Source organism: Tamandua tetradactyla, chromosome 12, assembly GCF_023851605.1.
Source record: "Tamandua tetradactyla isolate mTamTet1 chromosome 12, mTamTet1.pri, whole genome shotgun sequence".
In the NCBI taxonomy this organism is placed as follows: domain Eukaryota; kingdom Metazoa; phylum Chordata; class Mammalia; order Pilosa; family Myrmecophagidae; genus Tamandua; species Tamandua tetradactyla.
In genome coordinates this window covers 32,904,641-32,930,908 of record NC_135338.1, presented here as the reverse complement: position 1 = coordinate 32,930,908, position 26,268 = coordinate 32,904,641, and the positions used below count along the sequence as shown (strand labels likewise).

General features: G+C 41.8%; 2 protein-coding genes across 10 annotated transcripts in view; one reads left to right on the top strand and one right to left on the bottom strand.

Moving 5' to 3' along the window:
• The window catches only part of COQ6 (coenzyme Q6, monooxygenase), a 55,787-nt gene that overhangs the window by 9,038 nt on the left and 20,481 nt on the right, over positions 1 to 26,268 (bottom strand). The window contains exons 1-10 of one of the 7 annotated variants that reach the window (XM_077123024.1): positions 13,555 to 13,941; positions 9,395 to 9,489; positions 8,201 to 8,259; positions 7,781 to 7,904; positions 3,335 to 3,465; positions 2,523 to 2,630; positions 2,377 to 2,439; positions 2,074 to 2,181; positions 237 to 439; positions 45 to 160 (exon numbers count right to left, since the gene is read on the bottom strand). In XM_077123024.1, the coding sequence (XP_076979139.1) occupies positions 45 to 160; positions 237 to 439; positions 2,074 to 2,181; positions 2,377 to 2,439; positions 2,523 to 2,630; positions 3,335 to 3,465; positions 7,781 to 7,904; positions 8,201 to 8,230 (883 nt within the window). In that variant the 5' untranslated portion in view covers positions 8,231 to 8,259; positions 9,395 to 9,489; positions 13,555 to 13,941. Of the gene's footprint in view, positions 1 to 44; positions 161 to 236; positions 440 to 2,073; positions 2,182 to 2,376; positions 2,440 to 2,522; positions 2,631 to 3,334; positions 3,466 to 7,780; positions 7,905 to 8,200; positions 8,260 to 9,354; positions 9,490 to 13,435; positions 13,942 to 26,268 lie in introns of those variants that run through there. The other 6 variants (XM_077123020.1, XM_077123022.1, XM_077123021.1 and 3 more) reach the window with 6 other exon arrangements.
• Positions 13,328 to 25,579, top strand: FAM161B (FAM161 centrosomal protein B). Of its 3 annotated transcripts, XM_077123011.1 has the most exons (9): positions 13,328 to 14,094; positions 16,256 to 16,578; positions 17,383 to 17,933; positions 19,565 to 19,911; positions 20,411 to 20,538; positions 22,319 to 22,483; positions 22,709 to 22,808; positions 24,266 to 24,405; positions 25,013 to 25,579. In XM_077123011.1, exons 1-9 carry the CDS (start codon positions 14,041 to 14,043, stop codon positions 25,140 to 25,142), a joined length of 1,938 nt encoding a protein of 645 aa, XP_076979126.1. In that variant the 5' UTR covers positions 13,328 to 14,040; the 3' UTR covers positions 25,143 to 25,579. The 3 variants fall into 3 exon arrangements, with proteins under 3 accessions (XP_076979126.1, XP_076979127.1, XP_076979128.1); XM_077123012.1 differs by lacking the exon at positions 22,319 to 22,483; XM_077123013.1 differs by lacking the exons at positions 22,319 to 22,483; positions 22,709 to 22,808 and having other exon boundaries at positions 19,565 to 19,882.

Here is a 26,268-nt window from a genome sequence, read left to right as displayed (position 1 = left end):
CTATCTGACCTCTGGATACTTCTCTGAGGTGCCAGAATTCTTACCTAAATCTTTCCCATTGAAGGCTGCAGTACTGAGGTGATGGAGCAAGCTTGAGATATCCCCAAAGCCCATGTTGACACCTTGTCCTGCAAGGGGATGGACTCTGTGGGCTGCATCCCTAATAATAAAGCAGAGTCAGATGTGTCCTCCGGCAGCACAGAGAGAAGGGAGCAGCCCTGCTATTAGTATCTTACCCAATGAGTGCCATCCGAGGCCGGACGTACTCGGCAGCATGTCCCAACCCAAGAGGAAACAGTACCCGACTCTTGGTGTCCACCCTGGCTACACTTGGGGGTAGCTGGCGAGCTGAAACTTTAGTGGGCTTCAGAAGTGCAACAGTATACTGCAACATTGTGCTGGCTGAGTCAATGAAGTCTGAATGGTTAGCATCACTCCACTGAAAAACATCCACCACAAAACAAGGTGAAATTTGATCAGTGATTAGCAGGGAATTAAAAATACAACAAGAAAACTCTTAATAACAGAAACCAAAGGCAGTGCTACCTAACATGCTTAAACTGATCTGACCCACAAATGACAAGCCCTCAAATGCAACACACTACTGCTTATCACTCTCCAGTTTTCGGATCAAGCCAAACTGCTTGTGAACTGGCCCCTGCATACCCCTGAGCTTTACCTTTCACTGCCCACAATAAGCGCTGGCAACAACTTAGCTCCTTACAGAACATTCTTCTGCTTCTGGGAAGTCCATCTGTTTTGAATGTCCTCCTCATCCTATACAACCAGGATGACACCTGAGATTCACATGTTCTCTTTTTGGAAACCACTCCCCAAACCCTGGTGTGTGTGTGTGTGAAAGTTTTCCTCCTCTGTGGTCCCACAACATCCTATGTATATTTCTGCCACCACACTAAAATTGTCTTTCTTCTTCACTCAACCATAAGCTTCCTGAAAGCAGGCTTTCGTCTCATTTGTCTGTTATCTCGAGAGCCTGCCACGAAAAGGCACTTCTAATTGTTGAATGAATATACTGCAAAGGTCCTAAGCCTGTGCCAGGAAAACATGCTGAATGGCCCACACAGAGGTAGCATTCACCATTTACCTTGGAATCCACTTCAGTGTGTTCAGTTACTTTTTTTTTTTCAGTTACTTTTATTCTTGTTGCTACCTGGAGCTTAAGTTCTTCACTGTAAATTGGTGTGAAATCATCAGTGAGGTAGTTAAAAGCACAGGCTCTAGTGCCAGCTTGATTTCAAAACAAAGCTTTGCCACCAGCTGCTTCAGAAGTTACCTATTCTCTCTAAATGAGGATACTGATAGCACCTGCCATAAAGGTTGACTGAGTTAAATAAATCAATCCATGTAAAACTTTGATATACCTGGCATACATTAAATACTCAATAAATGTTACAATTATTACTATTAGTGAATTTAGATAAATGCAGCATTTAAGCTCAAAAAAAAAAAACTGGCTCCCATATTATGTAATTGCTACTGCATTAACTTTTCTAATTCCACTCCAGAATAATTACCATTTATTGAATACCCACTATGTATTAGATATGTTCAGTGCATTTTACATGAATTCCCTCAATTTCAATGTCTTTATCAAATTCTTAGTGTAGGTAATATTATTACTATTTTTCAAGAGATTAGCAAGTAGAACCAATCCTAGAACATATGTCTGTTTACAAAGCTTACTCTTAAGCTCCCTGATGAAATGTGCTCAGCACCTCCCTGGCAACACTTCCAACACATCAGACTTCAAAGGCTCAGGGAGTTGGGAGCTCGTAGATCTGTTCAAAATTATTAGAGTATTACAGCTTCAAATACAAAAAGGCTAATGCTAACCACGACCCGGGGTAGCATAACAATAGTTCACAACCCTCAAAAAAAGGAGGCATGCTATTAATTGCTATTGCTTTGTATTTCCCTGAATGCCTGCCACCACATAATCCAGATTGTTAGTTTCAAAGGGGCAGCTATTTGGTTACTCCTTTCTCCTTATTTAAAACCATTTTTCTGTATCTACCCTTGCACACATCATCAGCTAGAAGCATTGATACTCACAAAGGCAGAGTTAATGGCATCCACAAAATTTTCCTCATCCATGCTGACCAGCTCTGATGCATGCTCATGGGATGTGGACCAAACCAAGGAACTCAAGGTATCTGACAGCTGTGTCAAAAGAAGAACATTAATACCAAGGGCTGAAATTCTTCTGCACTTGGGGGCTCTCAAGCATAAAGGAAGACAAGAGAGGAAACAAAGCTAGCCTGGGAATATGCCCCTGAAATCAGAAAAAGGCTAAGGAAGTGAAGTCCTAAAAGAGGAAGGCTGGATCAGAAAGCATACTAGGTCAGGACCTCTTACCGGAAGCAAAGCAATGGGCCCAGAGGGGAGAAATCTCTGCCAAGCTACATTGTTCTCTGTGGCCTATAACAGAGAGGAGAAAGGTTCCTGTGAGAAGTGCCTAGTGCTTATTAAACATGAATAGGGTGGCAGACCCAGGATCTCACCTCTGATAAATGCAGAGTAGCCACAACAGCAGACTGATCATAGGTCCAGCTAATATTCTGGATGCCAGCAGCCTGCCGTACTCCTGAGTTGTGACCATCTGCACCAATCTGCAAGGAGATAAGAGGCTGCTAAGTCTTATAATATCTTCATAAATTAAACTGCCCCAGAAGTTTGTCTTTCCTCCTAAAATTTTCTTTACTGCCAAATATTAGCAAGCCCATCTGCTGCAGGTAACTTTTTATCACGCCTGCTTCACTCACAACCCCTAAAGGGATAGTGCTACATCTGTGACCTCAGCCTCAGCTAACGGAGCCAAAGCTGGACAGCTGGCACAGTAAGTGCCAGCCAAATACATTAAACTCAGCCAGATTCTCTTGATATTTGAACTAGAAAACAATAAGCATCGTTTCAGTACCAGGACAGCAATGGAGCTAAATAGTCCTGATTTAAGGTAAGGAATGGCTGCCATGTAAAAGGGGAGGCTAGTGAGCAGAGAGAATAGTAAATGCACGCGGATAAGTAACCAAGGGATTCCTGAGAGAGGGAAAGAACATCACTTGGCTCCTATTCCTGTGAGGCCTGGCTAACATTTACCTCCCGACCTAAAATGGCCCATGAAAATGTTTCCTATATAGGGTTTATAAGAGCACCTTAAATTGAGTTGTCTTGAGTGGGTACTGGCAGTTATAAGCAAAAGCCTTGCTTAAAATTAATTTATACTATTGCTTAAACCTAAAATTACTGGCCCTACAATCTAGGATAAGATGTGGACATGTAAGATCTCTAATAAAAAATAAGAATCTTCAACTACCAACAATTTTGTCTGGAGGGTACTGCCATCACCTAGGGTAATCTGAACCCAAGGGCTGGAATCTGCCATGGGAAATGGATAAGGCCAGGCATAGTCAACTGCTTTGCTCCTGTAGAGAACTGTCACTCGGTCTGGAGAGGTCAGAAAAGAGAAAAACAACACATTAGAAAGGAAGCCCATGCAGGCTGAGGGAAGACCCATAACTAAACCTGAAGTAAGGGCCCAAGCAGCTGGCTCTTGTCATTTACTCCCAAATCAGAAAAGTAGAATGGTACGGGCTGAGAACTGATAAAAGGACAGAAGCCATACGGTTGAATCAATGGCAAGGAAAAAAAAAAACAACAAGAATTTAAGCCCTCATTGAATTATCAGCTCACACCAGGCACTCTTTCTTCCTGACTTCATACTCCTGCTCCTCTAGTTTTAAGTTAGGCCTAAATGAGCCCAGATAGGCTTTCACAGTACATAGGGTGGAAGTGCCATGGGTTCGCACAAGTTCTTGATTTTAAAAGATTTTTCTTCCCACTGGAAATCATTTTATTTTTCGGATCATAAAAATAATATTGTAAAAGTTAGGCCAATAAAGAAAGGTTTAAATGGGAAAACAAAAATCACCCTTTATCCTACCACTCAGACAGCCACAGGTAAAGGTGTGTGTACAACCCTACACACAAACTCATAAGTTGAAACTTACGACTGTTTTTTTGCCAATATATTACTGGACATCTTTCTGGTGACTAAATATTAGACCTAATTTAATAGCTGCATAATTTGCTACATGGATGAACTACTATCCCATATCAAAAAGCAATTTTTTATATGCTTCCAATCTTTCCCTCTCTAGAACTTAGATATATGCAAATCACATCTGATAAGGAACTTATATCCAGAACATATAACGATTGTTGTTTTAATTTGCTAAGGCTGCCAGAATGCAATACACCAGAAATGGACTGACTTTTATAAAGGGGACTGATTTAGTTACAAATTTACAGTTCTTCAGAGGAAAGGCAGGTTTCTCTTTATCCGAGTTCACATGGGAAGGCACACAGTGACATGTGCTAGGTTTCTCCCCAGTTTCTGGGTTTCTCCCCAGTTTCTGGGTTCAAACAGCTTTTCCCGGGGCAGTTTCTTTCTGCATCTACAAACTTCTGGGTCTGAGCCACCTCTGAGCTCTGAGCTGCATTGTGTTGGGCTGTGCTGAGCTCTGTGGAGCCGCGCTGAGATGTTTCTCTCTCTTCTGACTTCTTTTAAGCCTCACTCATTGTAGAAGGCACTCCCCTATAGCCAACTGCAGATGTAATTAACCACAGATGAAATTCACATGCTAATGATTTAAGTACAGAGCAACAGAACTGGGCACCATCACCTGGCCAAGTTGACACCTGGACTTAATTATCACAGGTCCACCCCTTGTCAATTTAACAACCATACCCATCAGCTTAAACCATACTTAATCTCTAAACAGACATTTTTTTCACCGAACAATGCTCATCTGTCCTACATACAATGCACTAAATCCTTCCATATACAAAATACATTCATTTCCTCAAAAAGCCTTAACTCATTTCAGTAATAATACAAATACAATACCAACTCAAAAATAGCACAAAGTTTATCCAAAATCAGCTCCAGGCATGGTCTATCTCCACAAAACTGTCCTCTGACTTTGGACCTGCGAACTTAGAGTAAGTTATCTGCTTCCAATATACAAAGAAGGAACAGTCATAGGATAAACAATCCCATTGCCACAGGGAGAAACTGGAAGGAAAACAGGGGTCACTGGACCTAAACAATCACAAAAGCCTGCAGGGCAAACACCATTAGATTTCAAAGTCTGAGCCATTCATCCTTGGGGCTTTAGAAAGTGGCAGTTCCGCCCTTTCTGAGGGCCTATGCACTGTCCCTGTTTTCTCCAAACACAGGGATGAGGGCTGCAACATTGGGGAACATTTGGGAGACCACCTTTTTCTCAGCTCCACCCTCCTCAAACATCTGGATGGCACCGGATTTTCTGCCATCTGCAGGGCACATGCTCAACCCTTTCAGAACAATGGGATGGCAGCCAGATTCCCCCCAATCCTTTGGTGAATATGCTCCAGCCACTCTGAGGCCTGGGGCACCAGAACTCTTCATGAACATCCAGGTGGAAGGCCTACCCTCTGCCTCTGGGGCAAACTTATCCCTCTATACACACAGGTGGATCTATTCTCCTGGTTATAAGTTTCTTGGCGTCAGACCTTAGCTTCCATGATTCTGCCTCTGAGGCTGTTCTTCCTTCAATCTGTCCCTTTTCATTCAGACTGGCAGTAGTTCTGTTTATACAGGTCTTGCAAAAAATTGGCAGATAGCATAATAGGGACTGAAGCCATCAGACAATAGGACCTTCCACAGATCCTTTCTGGATAACTCCATTTTAATCTTTGCTTGATCTATAATGGCTGACTGGCTCCATGTTTGGTTAAATCCTCACTTGGGGCACTATTCTATGGGGTCTGACTTTCTGGAGGCCCAGAATTTTCCATTCCATCAATTTTTGGTTTCTTTGCACCCAGAAGTTCTGTCCTCAATTTATCCCTTTCTTGTCACATTTTACTATCACCTGTAAGGAGAAACCAGGCTGCATCCTCCACACTGGGCTTGGAAATTTCCCCAACCAAGTATCCAAGATTCAAATTCTCCATTCCATACAACACCAGGAATCGATTTTGCCAAACTTTCTGCAATTTCAAAACAAAAGTCACCCTCTTTCCAATCTGCTACAACACATTCCTCAATGACTTCAACAGAAGTATCCTTAGAATCCATATTTTTACCAACAGTCTTTTCAAAGTAATCTAGGCTTTCTCGATCAAGTTCCTCACAATTTTTCCAGAATCTTCCTGTTATCCATTTAAAAAGCCATTTCAACATGTTTGGATGCAAATGTACAGCAGCACCCCCCTCTTCTGGCACCAAAATCTGTTTTAGTTTGCTAAGGCTGCCTGAATGCAATATACCAGAAATGGACTGCCTTTTATAAAGGGGATTTATTTAGTTGCAAACTTACAGTTCTTCAGAGGACAGGCAGGAACTTTCATTTGAGTTCCTCTGTCACATGGGAAGGCACATGGTAACATCTGCTGCGCTTCTCTCCCAATTTCTGGATTCAAATGGCTTTCCCTGGGGCAATTCCCTTCTGCATCTCCAAACGTTTGGGTCTGAGCTGGCTCTGAGGTGCACTGGGTTGGGCTGGGCTGAGCTCCGTGTATCAGTGCTGAGCTGTTTCTCTCTCTTCTGACTTCTTTTAAGCCTCACTCAATGTGGTAGGCACTCCCTTTAGCCAACCTCAGACATAATCATCCATTGATGAAATTCACATGCTTATCATTTAAGTCCACAGCAATAGAACATCTGGGCACCAATAACTGGCTAAACTGACACCTAAACCTAACTACTACAATAATTTATAACTCATAAATAAAAAGACAAGTAATCCAATTTTAAAATGGGAAAAATGAATGGACATTTCTCCAAAGAAGCTATACAAATGGCCAATAAGCACATGAAAAGATGCTCAATATCATCAGTCATCTGGGAAATGCAAATTAAAACCAGAATGAGATGCCACTTCATATTCACTAGATGGCCACAATCAAAAAGTCAGTTAATAAGTACTGACAAGGATGACAAGGATGTGGAAAAATTGGAATCCTTGTGCACTGCTGGTGGAAAAGTGAAATGATACAGCCTCTTTACAGAACAGTCAGAGAATTATTATGTGACTCAGTAATTCCACTCCTAAGTATCTACCCAAGAGAAATGAAAACATGTTCACATAAAAACTTGTACTTCAATGTTCATAACTATCATTTACAATAGATAAAAAGTGCAAACAACCCAAAAATCCATCAAGTGATGAATGGATAAACAAAATGTGGTATATCCACACAATGGAACACTGTTCAGCAATAAAAATGAAGTCTAATGCATGCTGTGACATGAATGAATCTCAAAAATACTTGGCTCAGTTAGAAATCAGACACTACTACATGAAAGGTCTAGAAAAGGGGCAAATCTAAAGACAGAAAGGTGATTAGTGGTTGCCAGGCACAAGAGGCAGGAATGGGAAATGACTGTAAATGGGTACAAGCTTTCTTTGAGATACGATGGAAATGTTCTAAAATTATGTTGTGAAAAATAAAATAAAATTGTGGTAATGGCTGCAAAACTCTGTAAATATTCTAAAAATCACTGAATTACACAGTTAAAATGGGTGATTTACAGTATAAAAACTATACCTTGATAAAGCTGTAAAAAAGTAAGAGAAAAAAGAAAAACTCTGAATAACCTTCTGAAGATTTCTCTATAGTGGACATTCAGTCCTCTCTTCCAGTAAGTCCTAGAATTCTAAGGCACTTCACCTCCCAGAAAGTGAAAGGAAAATGGCAGAGATGGGTGCCTCACCAGACACAGCCTCCAGCTGCTTAGTGAGTGCGTGCATGATGACATCATTCTCCACTATATAGCCCATGTCGTCTAAATTATCTTTATCAAACATTATCAGGGCCTCTGAGCAGGCGTCCCACACCTGGAAACAGAAAGGGAAAGTTTCTATTATGACAAACAGAAAAGAAATGTTACTGCAATAAAAAACTGGGTATTGCTTTCCCAAGTGACAGAACAGAATCACAATTTGTTAGCGCCTCTGGGAGGAAATACAAGGTAAGAGGAAAATCTTCCTGGGAATGCTTCTCTTCCTTCCTTAGTCTGTGAACTTGGATTCCTCCAACTTTCACAGCAAACCTGGTGAATGTGAATGTCAATATGTTAACACAAGACAGACCAAACAAAAGATACCAAAAAGCAACAGATAAAAAGAGGCACCTGCATTCGCCGAAAGGCTCTGAACCTCATGTTACAGATGTGGTCCCAGGCACCAAAACCTGCAAAAAAAAAAAACAAAAAAACAAACCTGTAGACCACAGTAGTCTCTCCTGAACCTAGGTCCCTTCTGGTCTCCCCCTTGTCCCTCCATCAAATTAAGTAAGAGGTTGTTTTCAGTATTCTCCAACAATAGAAAAATACTCTCTGCCTCTATCCTGTTTCAAGCTAGAAGATATTCTGTTTCCCAGATTGAAAAGCATGAAAAAAAAAAAGATCTAGCCTACATGATGAAAATTACATTACAGGAAATGTAAATGGAAAAACCAAACCCATATTATTAATCTTTTTCTTCATCATCCTACTTAAGTTACAAACCCTCTGGATAAGACTATTTTTTGTCCTTTAACTCTTCATTGCACTGAACAGATTCATTCACTGAGGAAATACTTACTGGGTACCTACTACATGCTATATACAAATCGAGGTACCGGGCATAAAATGTGTAAACCAAACAAAATCTCTGCTCTTCTGCAGCTCACCTTCCAAATGTAGGGATGGATAATAAAAAACACATATAATATAATGTCATGCAGAATTGAATGTTATAAAGAAAATAAAGCCAGGATAAGAGGCTCGAGAGTGGCAAAGTTTGATTTTAGATAAGATGTTGATAGATAGGATGTCTGAGGGGCTAACATTTGGGCTGAGAATTGAAGACAATTTGTTAACTGGTTTCGTGTACACACATCCATCTATACCTGATAGCATTTGGTATGTAGGCTCTCGAGATCTCTAGAGGCTTGCTAACTCTGGGAATAAAGAGGTGCTGCTACCAGAAGTGAATGGTCATAATTAGTTCATATAGTTTTAGTTCCACTAATCCATATTGACCCAACATCACAAATGATGTCAATGTGACAGATTCACATGTTCCAAGGATGTCATCCCCAGACTAGGAATTGGCACATTATCAATTTCAGGGGTCCTGATCTTCAATTATACTAAACTACCAACCCACACCCTACTCCCCACCCACCTCAGTGAGCTCTTTCCTTGCCTGATGCTCTAACGATTTTGAGTCCTGTATCTTGGGACCGGGTGAAAAGCTAAGGTAGAAAGGAGACTGTGTGAATGAGAGAGGATCTTCTACTCACTACTAAGAAGGGTTGCAGAGCCAGGGGAAATGGAGCTGACCCTGTTGCTGTAAGTTTCCGGCAATTTCTCCAGTACTTTCTTTGGACCTGCTTCTAGCAAGAGGATTTTCTTGTCTTGAAAGTGAGTATCATATCCTTTAAAAAGAAATGATATCATTTTAGGAAAATTTCCAAGAGAAACAACAGATTTAACTAATTCCTTAGTTTTTATGCTACAAATTTCTAACAGGTCACATAGCAGTAATTACACAGAATCCCAAGCATACGCAGCTATGCAAATAACCCTATCCACAATCGTAAGCCTTCTCCAGACCAAAAAAGTTTTCCACATGCTATGTGCAAAGAAGCAAATAACGGCAAAACCCTTAACTAGTAAATGCAATGCCCTAGAAAAGAATAAGAAAGTAAAGAAGGAAGATGTAGTACTCAGGCAACAGATACTTTTAATTTTCAGAGTATTAAGTCACTGAAAATTACAAATCCTGTTCAACAGAAAAATGAAGTAAATAAGCAAAACTCATTGTGGTCTCAAAATTAAAGATAGACCACAGGGATATTAAAGTCACCAAGAATAATTTGGAGGTTGCCAAGGACTTATTTGAAAGTGTTTTCAAGTCTGACCGAGAACTCTGACATTTAGAAAGAAAAAAAAAATTTAAAGATAGGATAGTTTGTAAAAGAAAAGAGAACCAAAAAATATACACATTAATTGTGCAAATAAATCTGGTCTTAAAACATCTATAAAGGGAAAATGGGATTTGGGGACTCTGTTATTAAATGACTGATTTTATAGCACAGACAACAAGATAAATCAGCTCCTTGCTCTTCTTTGGGAGCTTTCATTTCATTCTGCCTTTCTATTAGTTATTTACAGATCTTTCTACTTTGCCAGATTCTAAATTCCTAGGGGGCAGGAACCATTTCTTTTCTTAATAGCTAATATCCCAAGAAGCAAATTACATATCTCTCAATCCACAGACTATTCTGTGTCTGCTAGATGAAAGAAGCCAGGAGAGTAATGTGAAAAGAATGAGATTTTCAAACACACAATAAAGTATACTCAGATTTAGCTTACTACCAAACAAGATGGGGTCCTATGATGCTCCAGTATATCACTACCCCACAGAATCTTTGAACAATTAGCAAAAATTGGCAGAGCCATCTTCCTCAAAACTCTAGAAAACAATTACAGGATTTTTGTAAGTGTTGAATCCAGAAAGCATTTCCATTTGGAGCAATGGAAAAGTTTTGGTAATAGATGGTAGTAATGGCAGCACAACACTGTAAATATAATTAACAGCCCTGAATTATCTATTTGAATTTGGTTAAAAAGAGAAATTTTAGGTCGTATATATGTTACTAAAATAAAAATTAAAAAACCAAAAATATAGGACTGTACAACACAAACAAGGAACCCTATTATAAAACATGGACTATAGTTAATTGTACAAGTTCAATATTCTTTCATCAGTTTTAATAAACGTACCATATTAACGCTAGGTGTTAATAGTGGGGGAGGGAAAGGTGTATGGGAACTCTGTATTTTCTGCATGATTTTTTTTTTATAAACCTACAACTTTACTAATAAAAAAAAAGAGGGATTAAGACATCCCCAGATGAACAGAAGATGAATGACTGTGTCACTATTAGGCCGATCTTACAAGAAATACTAAAAGAAGTTCTGCTGGTCAAAAGGAAAGAGTACTAACAACTAACTAAAGCCGCACAAATAAATAAAGATCTCTGGTAAAGATAATGACATGGGGTTAACAGAAATACCACTACTATTGCATATCTGATTTGTAATCTCCTATAGGATCTAAAAGGCAAACACATAAAATATAATAATAAATCAATGGTTTTTATATAAATAACCAATTTGGGACAAGATCTTCATAAAGGGGGTGGGGGAGTATAGGAACATGGTTTATGTACGCTATTGAAGTTAAGTTGTTATCAAAGCAAATGAGACATTTATAGACTTGGAATATTAAATTTAAGTCTAATGGTAACCACAAAGAAAACATCAGAGAATACGCAAACTCATAAAGACAGAAATTAGAATACAGGTTATCAGAGGTAGGGGGCAGGGGCAGGGGCAATGGAGAGTTAGTGCAAAACGAGTGCAGGGTTTGTGGTCAAGGGGAAGGTGGTGTGGGTAGTGCAAAACTGTGAAATGAGATTCATTTCCCTGAATGGTATGGTTGGGTTGGGAAGATTTATGTTGCGTGTATGTTTGCACAATTTATAAAAAAAAGGAAGACACTAAAGAGATCATGACAACAAAAATGCAATATAACATAATGGATGGGATCTAAGAACAGAGGAGAAAAGGCTCAAAAGGACATTACTGGGACAGAAAAAGTTGGACTATAGATTGTAAGCTTTATATCAATGTTAAATTTCTTGAGCTTGTTAAGTGCACTAAGGTGATTACATAACTGAACATCCTTGTTGAAAGGAAATGAATGTATTATGTGGTCAAAGAGCATGATGAGTGCAACCTGTTCTCAAATGTTAGAAGACAGAGAAAAAGAATGATGTGGTAGACTTGGCAAAATGTAAAAATTGATGGGGGTATATTGGAGTTCTCACCATAGGGTTTGTATTATTTTTGCAATTGTCCTGAAAGTTTGAAATTATTTCAAAATAAAGTTAAAAAATAAAACACAAGGAGATCCCACTTCACACCCACTAGGATGGCTATAAATAGAAAGGTGGAAAACAAGTGCTGTTCAGCATGGGAGAAACAGGAATCCTAGTGTATCGCTAAAGGGAATGTAAAATGGTGCAGCCACTTTGGAAAAGTCTGGCAGTTTTTCAAAACATTAAGCATTCAGGTACCACGTTAGGTTCAGGTGTCAACTTGGCCAAGTGATGGTACCTAGTTGTTCTGTTGCTGGGGACTTAAATCATCAGCATGTGAAATTCATCTATGGCTGATTACATCTGTGGTGGGCTAAGGGTTGTGCCTACCACAATGAGTGATGCTTACTGAGCTGGAGGCTTAAAAGGGGGAGGTCAGAGGAGAGCTCTGCGCTGGTTAGCATAGCCCAGCACAACTCAGCTCAGAGCCACTGCAAACCTAGGTGTTTAGAGATACAAAAAGGAATCACTGGGAGAAAGCTGTTTGCACCCAGAAGCCAGGAGGGGAAGGCTAACAGACTTCACTATGTGCCTTCCCACATGACACAGGAAGCCAGATGAAAGATAGCTAGGAACTATAAAATTGCAACTAAACAAATTTCCTTTATAAAAGCCAGTCCATTTCTGGTGTATTGCATTCTGGCAACATTAGCAAACTAAAATACCATGTGACCCAGCAATTCCACTCAAGCTAATTAATACCCAAGCGTCCTAAAAACATACTCTGGCAAAAGATTAGACAGGAATGTTCACAGTAACATTGTTAATAGCCAAAAGTGGAAACAACATAAATGTCCACCAACTGCAGAATGGATAAACTACGTGTATATTCTTTCAATGTAATGTTATTCAGCCATAAAATACATAAAATACAAGCTACTACATGGATGAACATTAAAAGCTTTTAGCCAACTGAAAGAAGACAAACACAAAAGACCACATATAGTAGAGTCTATCTATATGAAATGTCCAGAAAAGGTAGCTACAGAAAGTAAATGAGTGGTCGCCTAGGGCTGGGAAGAACTGGGGGGAAACAGAGAGTGACTGTTGATGAGTTGTTTTTTCTTCTTTGGGGGGGTGTCTTGACAATGTTCTAAAACGTATTGTGGTGATGATGGCTGCAGAACTTTGTATATAACCATTATTGAACACTTAATCGGACGAACTTTATCGTATGCAAATTATATCTCAATAAAACTAATAAAAAAAAAAAGTAGCGAAATGCGACAGTGTCTGAAAGCCTTCATCCGTACCCATAACAAAGCAATACTGGGCGAACCTGTGACGCAACGAGTACAAAGACTCCTAAGACCCTTCCCACTTTTGACCCGGAAGGACCGACCGCACTCCCCGGATCCAGGGGAGCCTCTAGGAAGGGGTCGGGCCACGGGATCCGGGGTTCCTAATCTTTTGGAAAGAGTGCCGTGAGTCCTACCGTCATCACCGCTCCTTGGCGCTCGAGCAACTCCCCACTACCGGCTTGACGCGCGCTTACCCAAGGCACAAGCCATGGCGGCGCCCACCAGGCCCCCGCCCGATACCACCACATCGTACACGGTGTCTGCCGAAGCGCTGGACCACCTCCGGCATAAGACCAGTGGGCTTATGCGGGTAGCTGTGGCCGCAGTCACCAACCGGCCCATAGCGAGCCGGGCGGCCATAGTGCCTCCTTAGGCGGTGCTAAGCGCCGGGTCAGACCCGCCTCAGGTAGCGCTTCCGGAGTAGAGTTCTCCAATCACATGACGCTTCGGCACTGGCCTCTACCGGAAATAAAACGCGCGGTGGAACCAGGCCAAAGAGGAAACAATCCTTCTCTCCCAGTGTGGTATTATTTAACAACTGGCCTTTCACCCCCGGCTCTGAGCGCATGACTGTAGGGGCTGGATTTAGTGGTTGCTTGAAAAGGGAACTGGCTTATGGTATCAGCTAGGGAGCCAAAGATAGAAGGAGGCGGAGCCTGAGGTCGCTTAGCTACCGCCGGACCGCTGGCGCGGCTGCTGTCAACGCCATAGCCACTGCCTTCTCTGTCAGGCTGAGAAGATGACCGTGGGGAGGCCTGAGGAAGACCCCGGCGGCGCAGAGTGGAGCCGTCAGGTGAGTCGGAACGAAAAGGAGAGGAAGCAGGAATACGACCCGGAAAGGAATTCCTAAGGGAGAAAACGGTAGACGTTTTCTTGGGACAGCAGGGGCGCGGGGTCAAAATGGTCTGCGTTTACGGGTCGGGAGGCAGGATCTGACCCGCAAACCTGAACCCCTTGAGCTTCATACCAGGCTGTTCACAAAACCATAGCAATGGCACTTAGTTTTCGCTTATCCCTCCCAACTACCCTGTGAGACGTTGACTCCATTTTATGAATGAGAAAACTGAGGCACAAATATTTAGAAATTTGCCCCCACATCCATACAGACCGGACATAGATTGTTGGATGCCTAGGGCTGGGAGTGGAGTTGGTGGGAATGAGGGGTGACTGCTAAAAGGTACAGGGTTTATTTTGGGGGTGATTATGATGGCTGCACAACTGTGACTATACTAAAAACTACTGAACTGTACACTTAAAATTAGTGAAATGTATGAACTTCATGGTAAATGACTATAAATAAGAGTAGTTATAAGAAAAAGAGAGAAATTTGCCCAAGATCATACGAGCAGAGCTAGGGCTAGAACAACTGACACATCATCTTTGACTGGAATCTAGTGTTCTTTCCAGGATTAGAGCTGGACCTTAGAAAATCTAGTGAAATCATCACCAAGTGTCACCTGGAGGACTGTAGTGGCCTGCCCCCCAACTGGTCTTCCTGCTGCAACCACTCATCCTCTACAGTCCCATCCTAGCCCTGCACTTGCCAAAGACTTCATCTCATGCCATGGTTCTCCACCACACTGGTTCTCTTTTCTGTCTCTGTGAGTGCCAAGTTTGTACTTGTTTCAGGACCCTGCTCTTGCTGTACCTTGAGCCCAGAATCATTTTACCCAGATTTTAGCAAGGTTGACTCCTCATCAATCAGGTGTCAATCCAAAATTCCTCCATAGTGAAAAAGTAAAAATTAGCTGAGGACTAAGACTGTGAAACTCAGACTGTAACAGATACAGATAAGGCTCACAGCAGAATCAGCAGAAAACAAGTGTTCAGGACCACAGGGTAACCGTAAAGTTACTAACATAACCTTGCTTCTAAATAGTTATGCTTACTTATCAATTACTTATCCAGCCCTGCTTTGTTCTTCCTACATTTGCATAAAAGTTGCTCAATCACTCACTAAACTGTCCCCGCTTCATGACAGCACCCAATTCAGAATTGATCTCTGCTTCATCTAACCCTCATCAGAATCATTCAATGTAAGTCAACCCTACAATACTTCACCCTACCCCCATTTCCCATGTTTTTTTCCCATGGAATGCTGCAACAAATTGATACATCTTTCATTATAAGTACATTCTTAATGGTCTTTACCTGATGAATTTTCTTAACCAAAAAGGTTTTCAGAGCCACTCCATCACTCTCTAGAACCTCACAGTGTTCTCTGGTTTTCATTCAATTTATCATCATCTTGTTTATTTTCTGTTTTTCTTTGCTAGTGAGCACAGAGGGGCGTGGGATTAAAATAGTCTCCATCATACTTCATAAGAGTAGGGATCTTGTTCTTCTTGTTCTAGGCAAAATGCCCAGTGTACATCAGGCATTCAATAGATGTGTTTTGTTTTGTTTTTAATAAATGAATGAATGAATGGAGTATTTAAAAGACAGTTGAAAGCCAGGTGGGTGTCCCACTTTCTAGGACACTGCATTTTCAGCTAGACGACATTGTCTCTCCTATTAATCACCCATTCATAGTAATGGAGTAGAACTTAGCTAGAATATGAGAAAAGGAGAAGTGCAGACTAGAGAAGGAAGATGGCCAACAAGTAGGTAAAACCCAAGCTGGCAGGGCCCAGAGTGTGACTGAGGTTACGAGTAGGATTTCTGAGGTGCAGGAACAGAATGCCTGGTGCAATATAGGCACTCTATAAATGCTTACTGTATTGCATGGAGTAGGGAACCAACTTTAGCTCTTCATATCCCATTCTTGCCCTCCAACAAAGCACACCCCATGTACCAGGTTGTGAAGTTTCTTCAGAGCAAGGAACATGCTACTTTTCTTTGTTCCTGCCTAGTTCCTAATATATAAAGGCTTATTCAAAGTGAGATTAAGAGTTATATTTGGAATGGATTTGAAATTTTAGTTTGACCCACAATCTGTTTGTATTTCATTTTAGGTATTTCCTCTCCAATCCTCCTCAGACACAGAGGCAGAAGAGGAACTGCCTGGGGATGGGCTGCTCTTGCCCAGGGCGGCCAAACTTGATGAATTCCTCAGCCCAGAAGAGGAGATACGTTCTGGTTCTTCCGACTCAATTGTGAGCTTTTGCCAGACCCTGCAGACTTTGAAACAGAAAGGCAGCTGGTGTCTGCTGGAATCCCTTTATCAGTCAGACCCAGTCACTGATGAGAATCTCTCTGAAGATGAGGAGGACCTGGAGAGTTTCTTTCAAGACAAGGGCAGGGAGAAACCAAAGGTCCAGAACTCTCAGTCTTCAAGGTAAGTCATTACAGTTTATCAGCTGCCCCATTCCACAATTCTGGACAAGTCATATCATGTCTCATGGTCTCATCTTCCTCTATAAAGCAAAGGCCACATTTGCAAGTTGCTATTTAGCCAGGTTCCAGTTCAGGATCAGCTTCCAAGCAATTATTATCCAACAATAGTAAATCACTTTGGGTAACTCTTAGTCACCTGAAGCATTGGAATTGTTTAAAGGAAAGCCTTTTCTAAACATACCACCTCCCTGAGAATGAAAACAGTACTAGCTGCCATTTACAGGACATTTACCTTGGCCAAGCACTGCTATATGCCTGTGTACCTTATCTCATTTAATATTTATTTTCTCCTATATAACCCTATAAGTAGATATTATTTTTCTCATTCTACAGATAAGGAAATTGAGGTTCCAAGAGATTATGTGACTTGCTGAAGGTCACACAACTGGTAATTGTTGGAAACAAGAATTGAACCTGGGTCTGTCTGACTCTAAAGCCCTGCTCAGCACCACTGCACTGTTCTCTCTCTCATATGAAAATAGTGGAGTGCAAAGGCACAATTCCTGGGCCAATTCTGAAAAAGGCCTTCCCACTAGGATTGTTAGGATAGTCTATGGGAAACAGCAAGGCTGGTTGGGAAAGCTGCAGGCATAAAGGCCTGTGGGGCTTGATGTATGGCTGTGACCTAACAGGTCTCAACCTAGCAGGAATGGAGGACTGGGGAGGAACAGGGAAGAGGCTCACAGAGGAGACAGGTCTCCTGGCTGCCTTGTTCTCTACCCACAGATCTGTTTTCTCCTTCCAGATTTGGTTCCAGAAGGCGCTGCAGCTCCCTGAGAAACCTTACCTCAGACAGTCCCAGGGCCCAGCCCAGCCCACCTTTGATCTCCAGACCACACTCCCAGCACAGAAGCATCAGCTCCTGGGCATCATCCATCACTGTCCCTCAACCATTCCATATGATGCTGCGTGAAGCCCGGAAGAAGGCCCAGTGGCTCACCTCTCCTGCCTCCTTCGAGCGTGAGAGGCAGCAGGCACAGAGGCAGGGCCAGGAGGAGGCTGAGTGCCACCGGCAGTTCCGAGCACAGCCTGTGCCTGCACATGTCTACCTGCCCCTCTACCAGGAGATCATGGAGCGCAATGAGGCCCGTAGGCGGACAGGGATCGAGAAGAGGAAGGAACTGCTCCTGTCTTCCCTGAAGCTCTTCAGCTTCATGGAGAAGGAAGAGCAGCGAAAGGAAGCTGTTCAGCAGAGGGATTTGGCTTCTACTGCTCAGGCCAAGGTCCCCAGGCAGAAGGCCACCAGGAATATCCCCAAGTCCATTCTGGAGCCAGCCTTTGGGGACAAACTCCAGGGTAAGGGCAGACTTTCCAGTCACTCTCATGACCTGAAAGTACCAAGAGGTGCTGTGGGGATTCAGTCAGGGCACAGGGGTAAGCCTGGCTTGAGACGTGTTGTTTGGGTGGACTCACTAGAGGCTGTGTTGGACGGAGACTCAGTGCAGGCTATGCAGGTAGGGTTAGGTAAGAAATGAGGAGTAGGAAGTCTACAGCACCCCCAAGATTCATCCTGTTGACTTCTCTCTTAGTGAGTGAATGTGAAATCTTCTGAGCCAATCCAGGTACCAGAGGAGAGAACCAATGAGGCAACCAAGGACAACATAAGGCCAGTGCCACCACCAGCCAACTGTCCCTGAGAAAAGTTCCTCAGCCCCTTCCTCATTCTGGTGAGGTTGGGTCAAGGGTCAATCATTCAGATTATTCATGGGATTATTTAGTTACACATTTCAAGAAATATAGCTCTGAAATAAGAGACTAAGACTTTATTTACTTATTCACTAATATGTGCTATGCTGTTCTTTGATGAATAACTAGGCATAGAGTCTATAGGTATGTGAGGAAGATAAATGGTAAACAAATAATTACAAATGTGAGGAGTCATTTGTTAGACAAAAGAGAAGCATGGGGGTCCTATAGAGCATATAACATGGGGCCCTAACTTAGGGTGTAGTGAGTGGGTAAGGCCAATTAGAGAAGTCCCCTAGAGAAAATTAGCACTAAGATGAACTCTGATGGATGAAGCATGATTAATTCAATGAAGAGGAAGGAGTGGAGTGTACCAGGCAGAGACATAACATGGAGATAAGAGAAAGCTGAGCATATTCAAGGTATGGAAAGGTAAGAGGTAGAAAGACGAGACCGTGGGGAGAAGAAGAGGGAGGGAGGAAAGGCACAGGCCAGACCAGGGGGCCTTTTCGGTCATATTAGGGAGGTTGGACTTCATCCCAGGAACATTAGGGAGCCCCTGGGGGTTTAAGCAGGTGGCTCATGATCAGATATGCAGTTTAGAACAGTCACGTTGGTTGCTGTGTGGATAATTAAAGGGGGCAGAGGGGGCAAAGTTATAGGAATGTTGATTTATTGGGCTACTTTAATAGTTCAGTTAAATTATGAAATTAGTAGTGGGAAGATGAAAAGAACATGGACTAAAGAGAGGTGAAAGAGACTGCAGAACTTGTGACTGATTAGCTGAGAGAGGGAGAAGTCAGGGATAATTTGGGTATAGGCTTGGCAGTTGGGTAGATGGTGGGCCCTTGCTCTGAGATGACAGGAGCATGTGACTGGCCCACCTCCTTCTGGTTCCAGTCTCTGAAGAAGGAGTCATAGCAAGTGTATGAGTAAATGGTAGTTGCTTCTGGGGCTATTACCAGCAGGGTTCGTTGGTCTGTGTTTATCCACTGGCTGTCTAGGCCAAAAAAATCCTGATTTGTAGTGTTTGCCATTTTCTGTACCATAAATACTCCCATCGTGGCTGATTTCAAGCTTCTTACATGATGTCAGCTGCCTCACAAAATTCCTAAAGTTGACAATAGACTTACAACCCATTATTACCAGTGTTTAAAAGAGGGGAGGATCTCCAAACCTTGTGGTATAAGGTTTCTGACTTGGTCCCGTCTCACCTATCACCACTCAATTTTCCGCCACAGAAGCTGAGCTCCTCAGGAAGATTCGCATCCAGATGAGGGCCCTGGAAATGCTCCAGATGGCCTCCTCCCCTATCGCCTCTGTTCAGAGCCGGGCTGACCCACAGACTCGAACAGCCACCCGAACCCGGGAAGAAAAGCTTGGGTTTCTGCAGACTGACTTTGGATTCCAGCCTCGGGTGAATCCTGCTGTCCCTGACTATGAAGGCCTTTATAAGGCCTTCCAGAGAAAAGCTGCGAAGAGAAGGGAAACCCGAGAGGCGACTCGTAACAAGCCCTTCCAGCTGAGAACTGCCAGCCTGCGCCATACTCAGCACCAGGGTGATGATGGTGCCCCTGGAGGGAGGAGGGTGAGAATCGTTATAGCCGGGGAAGATGGGGCTTAGGGCCTGAAATTCAGGGGATAGGCCTATGCAGTTCACAATGGAAGGCACATTTCTCATGACATTTTCTAATCTTAATTTTTTTTTTTAAACACTAATTCAGTTGTTAGCAGAGCCCCAATTCCTATAAACGTAAGACCACAAGAATACTTCCCTTCATCTCCTCTCTCTTTAGGAGATTTTGCAGAAATAAGTACAAGCAGCTCTGGAAGGCAGGGAATTGGGATCAATTGCTTGGGCCCTTGTGCCAATTCTAAGGAACCTCTTCTTATTTGATTAAAAACTTTAGGATTGACATCCAAACCTTGACCTGGTTTCTAAATTTGAGTTCTCATTACCCTTGCCTTAGTCCCAGGAGAATATGAAGATTCTCAATGTGACTAGGCTTTCACTGAAACTGAATCCTAGGTAAGATAGAAACTGTCACACATACTGTCTCACCAATACCAGCCATCATATTTTCTAGGATTCCCCACAGCCACCTGCCACACCCATGCCAAGGAGTCGTTCTCTGAGTGGCCTTGCTTCTCTGTCTGCCAACACCCTCCCTGTGCACATCACAGACGCCACCAGGAAGAGGGAATCTGTAATCAGGTGAGTGGCCAGGTCACATGAGAGACTCATAATGCTCTGACCTTGGCCTGAATGCTGGAAACTACCCTGCTGCTGGGCTTGCTCTCCTGTCATCAGGGACCTCAAGGAAGGAATTCCCTGTTCAGGACAGAAATATAATGTGGCTCTCCATGCTTGGTGCTAGAGAACATCTAGCCATTATCCAGAAAATATTTATATAGCACTAATTGTTTGCCAGGCACAATGTTAAAGCCAGAAGAACCTTTTGGAACCTATAATTTCACATCTAGTCTGAAATACAGAAAAGCAAACAGGCAATCACAATATTTTTTGTGATGGGGATATAGGAGACGGGGGGAGGGAGGGTTACCAGGCAACCTAACAGAGAATTCTCTTGGAATGATAGATATTTAAGGTGAAACCTGAAGAATGAGGAGTTAGCCAGACAAAGGCTGAAGAGAGTCCCAGCCAGAGAAAACAACATAGGTAAAGGCCCATAAATGAAAGAGGGAGGTAGCAATGAGAAATAATTCAGAGAAGCATGATGGCAGGTGGCTGAACCTGCCACAAAGAGGGTGAAGAGACTTCTATTGCACAGATTTGAGATTCTCTGCAGTTCATCCTCAGAGCTATAAAAGGTCAGTTGGGAAGCAGGAGCCTCCTTATTTTTCACCCTTACCAGCCTCTGTCACGATCCTGTTTTTATCAAGCCAGCAGCACAGTAACAGTTTCTCCACTAGGCTGCTGAGCAGAAGTCACAGCGTGATGGCCCATCAGGGAGGATCTGTGTCTCAGTGCCTTTCTGTGCGGCTCACAGAGGAGTACATTGGACCCACTTGGCTCTAAAGACCCACAACAGGGACTTTAGAAATGAATCCAAGGAATACTTCTTCCTTCCTCACATTTCATAGTAAGAGCTACTAAATCAGGGCAAAAGCCTTAGTGTCTGAGGTCCCAATAAAATTTAGGACCCGCTAACCTACCTTTAGAGGATGTCCACATCTGCTTTCCAGGATAGGGAACTTTGCAGATTAAACTTCCATGTCTTCCTTCCTAATATATCCATTTGAATGTAAACATCCAATGGAAGAGTCTTGATTTTGCTTTTTCGTTTTGGTAGAACTCTCCATAGTACCTTGTAAAAAGATATTTAGACAAACTGTGACAAGTTGATCCTAAATGTCTGTGTTGGAGGCCCCATTTCCAATTCTATTTTGAAAGCAGATTTGTATTCCCCAGAGGACCATTAACCCAGTCATCTTCCAGCCCACTGTTTATGCTACAGTGATCAAGGGCAGAGGCTTGGGAGTCAAGAAATCTTGTTTCTAATTCTGATATCTCCACTGGCATACTGGTCAGCTTTGAGCAAGTGACTGTTCTCTGATCCTCATTCTCCTCGTCTATCAAAAAAGGGCGTACAGTCCTTGCCTCATCAGGGCAGTTATGGATGATAGTAGATAAGTACTTACAGGTGCTTATATGCACTTGGTTCAGGGTAGGTAGCTCAGTACATGGTAGCTATTAATATTTTGTTTCTAGATAGGGAAGAAGCCTGGCAAAGGGCTTACTGAGTGGCTATTTAAGTAAGAATATTTTAATTCACATGGTTTTTAGTTTAATTAAATGAATCACTGTCTACAGTGCTAAGGCTTTATCTGCCACTACATTCAATCCCAGAATCTCATTCTTTCTGAAATGTCAGCTATGGTAAATTACCCACCCAATTTATAGAAACCACCAACTTCCTTTACATATGTTCAAACTGGCTATCTTTATTCCTTTTTCACATCCTTCCGTTTAGAAGTTCACTTGAAAAAAAAGGCAAAGCAGATGAGAGTACTCAGTGGTTGGAGATGCATAAAAAGAAGCGTCAAGCCATGTCTAAATCTGTGACCCTGCGTGCAAAAGCCATGGATCCCCATAAAAGCCTGGAGGAGGTGTTTAAAGCAAAGCTGAAAGAGAACCGGTCAGTGTCCTCCATGTGTCAAAATGGGGTGCCTGTCTTGGAATCCAATAGATCAGTGGCCTTGAAAATGGCAAAAGTTATTAGGGTAGGCTCCTATTATTGCATGGAATCAAGGATTTTGCCAGGCACATTTACAGTATATGTGGGAGTATACTGTGCGTAACTGGAATGAAGGGTAGTTTGGACTGGAAAAGAACAGAATCCCTTCTATCTTGTTAATCCCAGGAATAATGACCGTAAGAGAGCAAAAGAATATAAGAAAGAATTGGAGGAAATGAAGAAGAGAGTACAAACAAGGCCCTATCTCTTTGAACAAGTCACTAAGGTAAAATTAACCATCATTCATTTTCTTCTGCCTTAGATGAAAGGGATCTTAAAAATTATTGATTTTAAATCTGGTTGTCAACATTTCATTCAGGCTCAGAGAGATTCTACATTGGACCCTTTTTAGTACTATTGTCTTTCCCCAAAATATGTAGTGTGCAGTGGGAAGCATTGTGTAGATTGATTTCATTAAAGATTGGAGCCCAAAGGCATTGATAAAAGGACACTTCATTTCCCAGAGTTTTCACTATAGTCTAGCTCTCGGTGTGAATCAGAGTGGGGTTTAGGTCCCAGAGATCCAGCAACAGTTTGGCTGTTAGTAAGAACATCTTTAACTTAATAACATGACTGAAATTGTCTGATTCTGCTGTCTTGTTGCTGAGTACTGAGAAGGCATCTTTCCTCTGGCAGTGTTGGTGCCCTCAGGCTTCCCCAGCCTATAGAGCTCTGCCATATTTATAGGTCTCTAAGGATTAGGATGCTCACAGACACTCAGAAGAACCTTTCCAGATTAAGTGGCTTTCAGGTGATTAAAATTATTTTAAGATGTTCTCTAGAAGTTGGACTCAGTTGAGATCTTCCTAAGGAGCTCTGGAGCTGCTTGAACCTAGAAAGACCACCATCCAGGCAGCTTTGGGCTACATCAGGTGCTTCAGATCCTTCTCCCCAAAACTTCAGACAAAAGTTGGGGTTCTCTAGTGACCATATTCCTATTAGCTAGCCATAGATTCCATCTTATAGCTACTGAGTACATTATCTAGGCATTTCCTGGGTTTACTCCAACCCTCTCCCCTCACACAATTGGATGTCTTGTGTTTACTTAGCAACTCACACTGTTCAAAATCTCTCACATTGACCTTTCCTCTTTATATTAATTTGTTTCAAACAAAGCAAGATCACTGGCAGATCTCACCAGATCTTTCACCTCTGCAGGAAAAATACGAAGTGCTCTCTCTATGATTTTGCTCTGAACACTTAAATTTCAAGAACACAATGAAACAAAAACTCTTTTTCTGGTCCACACACAGACCATCTATTCTGTCCTAACAGTGTTACTAGTGCAGCTTATTTTCTGTTATATTTTAGTATTTCTGATGATGGTTTGGTTGCTTTTAAATTGTAAAACATTTTTAGTTCATCTTTTTCATCAGGGTCTCACTTGGTGTCCCCCAGCTTTAAGTCTCTGTTTCTCAAGAGCGTGATTCCCAGACAACAGTTGGCAAAACCTGGGAGACTGTTAGAAATGCAAAATTGCAGGCTGCATTTAAGATCTTCAGGTGATTCGTATGTACATTAAGGTTTGAAAACAGGCTCTAAGTAATCTTCATTCAAATTTGTGCCCAGCAAATGGTTGCACAGTTGGAAGTACAATATTATAAGGATACTAATTAAGCAAGTAATTTAGAATTGTCTAGTAATTCACAAGATAGCTAAAGCAAATTAATTCCCATTCCATAGGACCTTGCCAGGAAAGAAGCAGAACGTCGGTATAGAGACACCCTGAAGCAGGCTGGGCTGGATGAAGACTTTGTGAAGAACAAGTGTCAAGGCATCTATGCCATCCAATGGAAGGAGTCAGGAATTGATGATTCTCCCAGGTAACCTGGGATGCTCTTATTCTGCCTCTCTCTAAATTGCCATGCCTAATAATGCCACTAGGAGAAACCATTAGAAAAGCCATTCCTATCTGAGGCGAAAATCCTGAATTTCCATAATACCAATCCAGAGACCTCCAAGTAATACATTTGAATATGGAGAGCATTTCAGTTCTAAATAAAATATAACCATTATGTACTAGAGGTTTAGATCTTTTCATAAAAATTTTCGTTTTCCGGTTCCAATGCCATGAGTCAAAAGTATTTCCACTTCACCTACGAAGAAAATCCATATATATTCTGAATTCCTATAAAATGATAAAACTGCTTTTCTAGCACTCTTCCAAAGTAACTTATTAGTTCCACCTCCTCCATAACCATTTTGATATAATTCAAAAGGCAAAAAGCACAGTATCTCCAAATCTCTCAAGCTTGTTTTAAGTCCTGACAGCCCCTCCTAATTCCTATCCCAATTCCGCCCCTCCCCCGAAAGTTCCCTTGGCACCCCATATAAAATAATGAAAATGCTATTTGAAACCATTCTTAAGTGACGTAAGCTTTCTTTAAATTAAAATTTTAAATTTCATACTGCTTTTAATTTATTCTACAGCATCTATGAAACTACAAAACTCAACATTAGAGAGCCACCACAGGATTTAGAAGACTCTCTAGGACAGCCTACAAGCCCCAAGAAAGAACTAGAAGAGCTGTTTTATGAATCACCGGATACTTTCAAATGACTTACTTAATAAGTATACTTTAAATTACTCCTTAACTTAACCCCAAGTTAACTTGGGGTTGAGTCAAGGCAGACAAAACTTGGGTTTTTGAGTCAGGCTTACCCTTGGAAAATGGGAAAAGAGCAGCAGATAACAGGGAATGGTTCTAGGAAGTCAAAGTGGAGAACCTTAGGGTAAAGAGATTATAAAGTGCAGAATTAAGCACTCTTGCTTTATGCCTCACACTTGGTGCAGAAAAGGGGGCACAAACCCAGATGCCTACAGGGGCTAGGCAGGAAACATAAATGGGTCAAGCAGGTTGGTTATAAGATCAGAGATAGTGGAGATTGAAGAGTATAAACCTTCTGTAATACAGGCCCATATTGCCAGATCAATCATGCTTTCAACAGAAGCCAGAAATTTACATACTGGCAACTAATTAAAAAATCCTTTAGAAATATTGTATGGACAAAAGAGAATATATTTGTAGATCAGATTTAGACCATGGGGGACAAATTTGCAACCTTTAGTACAAGGTTTCTCAACCTCAGCACTACTGATATTTTGGATGGGATAATTTGGATGGATGTTTAGCGCCTCCCTAAATTTCACCCATGAGATGCCAGTAGCACTTCCTAGTTCTGACAACTGAAAATGTCTTCCAACATTGCCAAAGGTCCCCTGCAGGGGGGGTATGGGGGTGGGGAGGGGCAAAATTGTCTCTATAAAAGACAGTTTTATACACTGCTCTCTATAAAAGGCTGCCTGTTAAAAGTACATGTAATTGCTATGAATGCCATCTATATAATATAGGAGGATTATGCATGTCATTAATGAATCAAGAATTCTATTTAAAACAGTTCATTTTTTCTTTTATCAGTTTAGAATGTGTCACTTTATGGGTGGGGTGTGTGGGTGTCAAGATGAAGTTCATTTTAAATGAATTTAAAATTTCTCCCAACAGTCATGATTTCTGAATAGTAAGTGATCTTAAGAATGCTTTTATTCTCACCAATAATAGGTATTCAGTCTCTCCCAGTAGCTACAAGACAGGATGATAGCAAGACTGGCTAACAGAAGCAACTTTCTTATTTTTATAAAGCCTTTCTGGAAAAATTAAAAAGTATCTATGGGGCGGGCCACGGTG